The sequence below is a fragment of the Trichechus manatus genome, unplaced genomic scaffold (genome assembly GCF_000243295.1).
Source record: "Trichechus manatus latirostris isolate Lorelei unplaced genomic scaffold, TriManLat1.0 scaffold00050, whole genome shotgun sequence".
Taxonomy (NCBI): Eukaryota; Metazoa; Chordata; class Mammalia; order Sirenia; family Trichechidae; genus Trichechus; species Trichechus manatus.
In genome coordinates this window covers 7,280,625-7,282,509 of record NW_004443986.1, presented here as the reverse complement: position 1 = coordinate 7,282,509, position 1,885 = coordinate 7,280,625, and the positions used below count along the sequence as shown (strand labels likewise).

The following is a 1,885-nucleotide window of genomic DNA, read 5'->3' as shown; positions in this document are numbered from 1 at the left end:
GCAGGAAGATTATTGGATGATGAGTCAGGAGACCTGGATTCTATTCCCACCGGAGCAGAGCCTTCTCAGAAATCACCTGAGAAGATAGTTTCCTTTTATGATTTGAGATGTGCCAAAATATCTACCTGTCCTGAGGTTTCCACCATTAAAGTCATTTTAAGCATTAAGCATAAATGTCCAGGGGCTATGGTGTTTGTTACGTCTCTCTTAAAATGGAATTAGGGCCAAGAAGGGGAGAAGGGTCTTCCACCTAGAACTTGTGTCTGTGGGAGGTAAATGACCTGAAGAATGGACAGTAAACCAAGAAGAAAAGTTTCAGTAAAGAAGGGAGAGTGTTAGCTAAAGGCCCTGATGTCTTTGTTGTGTGTGTTGAGGGAAGGGTAAGTGGAATGGAGGCTGATGTGGGTTATATTGAGGAACCTGGAGGGGAATATAAACTTTATGGTGATGGCCTATCGGGGGGTTGAGTCCAGGACACTAATCTCCTTTACGTGTTCTCCCAGGATGGGCTGTGTATACAGCCAAGGCCCACCTGGAAGATGGGTTTTCTATAGACACTGTCCTAACCTAGACTGGCCCAGTTAGCTTGAATGAGTTAAACGGCAGTTCACTTCCACTCAACACGTATGTAGTACACAACAAACAGTGCTGTAACTCCATGACAGAATGAAACCAGATCCTTCAAATCTCCTGGGGCCATTCGATCGGAGAACCTACCCTAGAGAAATATTCAGGCCAATTTCCCATGCCACTGTTGGTCTTGGGGCATTTCACACATTGGAATATGTAAAGAGGAACAATTTGCTATAAAGACAAATGTTTTAAAGTCACTAGTAACACATTTACCAAAGTATTAATCTATAATAATTCCTTACAAATCCCTTCCCTTCTATACACAACAAAAAACATTCCCCAGTGCAGAAATGATTTTCATGTTGAACAAACTCCTGAAAAACACATTTGTAAAACAAGAATTCAATAAACCTGAAATTTAACTTCTATAACTCTCATAAGCTTAACCTGTCCATGGAAGGAGACATCTTATCTATAGTTTATCCTTAAGTGGCACTGACTTTATAGTAAAAATTTCTGGGTCAGCTGTGACATTGAGCCAGAACAGGTCTGGGAAGGAGCGACTCGCATCTTCAGATGCTGGGCCTCTCCTTCCCTAGTTCCATGTTCTCCATGGGTTAATGGGGCCATTGTCACTGCACCCTTATCACATCATCACCCACATCATCTTTTCTAGCCTATCTGTGCAGTATGGAAATCCCTTCTGTCATCATTACTGCTGACATAAAATAGGATTTTTAAAAAGATTCTTTGGCTAAGACCACCACCCAGAAGCAGAGAAATGAATCTTAGTTTTAACTAAAATTGACCAAAGCAGGAATACTGTGCATATTTACTGGTTCTTATCTAATAGCCTCCCCTGAGCCTTGCTTCTATATCTACTTTGTAGACCTTTGGCAATTCTCCCTAAGAGGAAGTATAGTCAGCGGTTCAGAGCCAGGGCTCTGAAGCCAGACCACTGGGATGATATCCAAGCTCCACCATTTCTGTAGTAGCTGTGTGTCCTTGAGCATGTTACTTAACTTCTCTGTGCTTTGTTTCCTTACTGGCAAGCAGGAGGTAACAAGAGTATCTACATCTTATAGGGTCATTGTGAGAATTAAATGAGTAAATAATGTAAAGTGCTTAGTACAGTACCTGACACATAATAGGTGCTCAACAAATGTCAGTAATTATTATTCCTCTCATACAAGTGACGGTTAATGGAACACTTTTCTGTAGGAAAAATAAACTCTCACACTTCCATAAATATAGATTAGCACATTTGATATAGATCCAATCACAACTTTCAAAGTCCCTGTTCAGTAAGCTT

The 1,885-nt window shown here is 40.9% G+C and overlaps 1 protein-coding gene across 1 annotated transcript in view; it reads right to left on the bottom strand.

The window, feature by feature from the left end:
• The window catches only part of ABCB5 (ATP binding cassette subfamily B member 5), a 147,956-nt gene that overhangs the window by 13,955 nt on the left and 132,116 nt on the right, over positions 1 to 1,885 (bottom strand). The window contains exon 19 of the mRNA XM_012555850.2: positions 645 to 718. Within this exon, the coding sequence (XP_012411304.1) occupies positions 645 to 718 (74 nt within the window). The remainder of the gene's footprint in view (positions 1 to 644; positions 719 to 1,885) is intronic.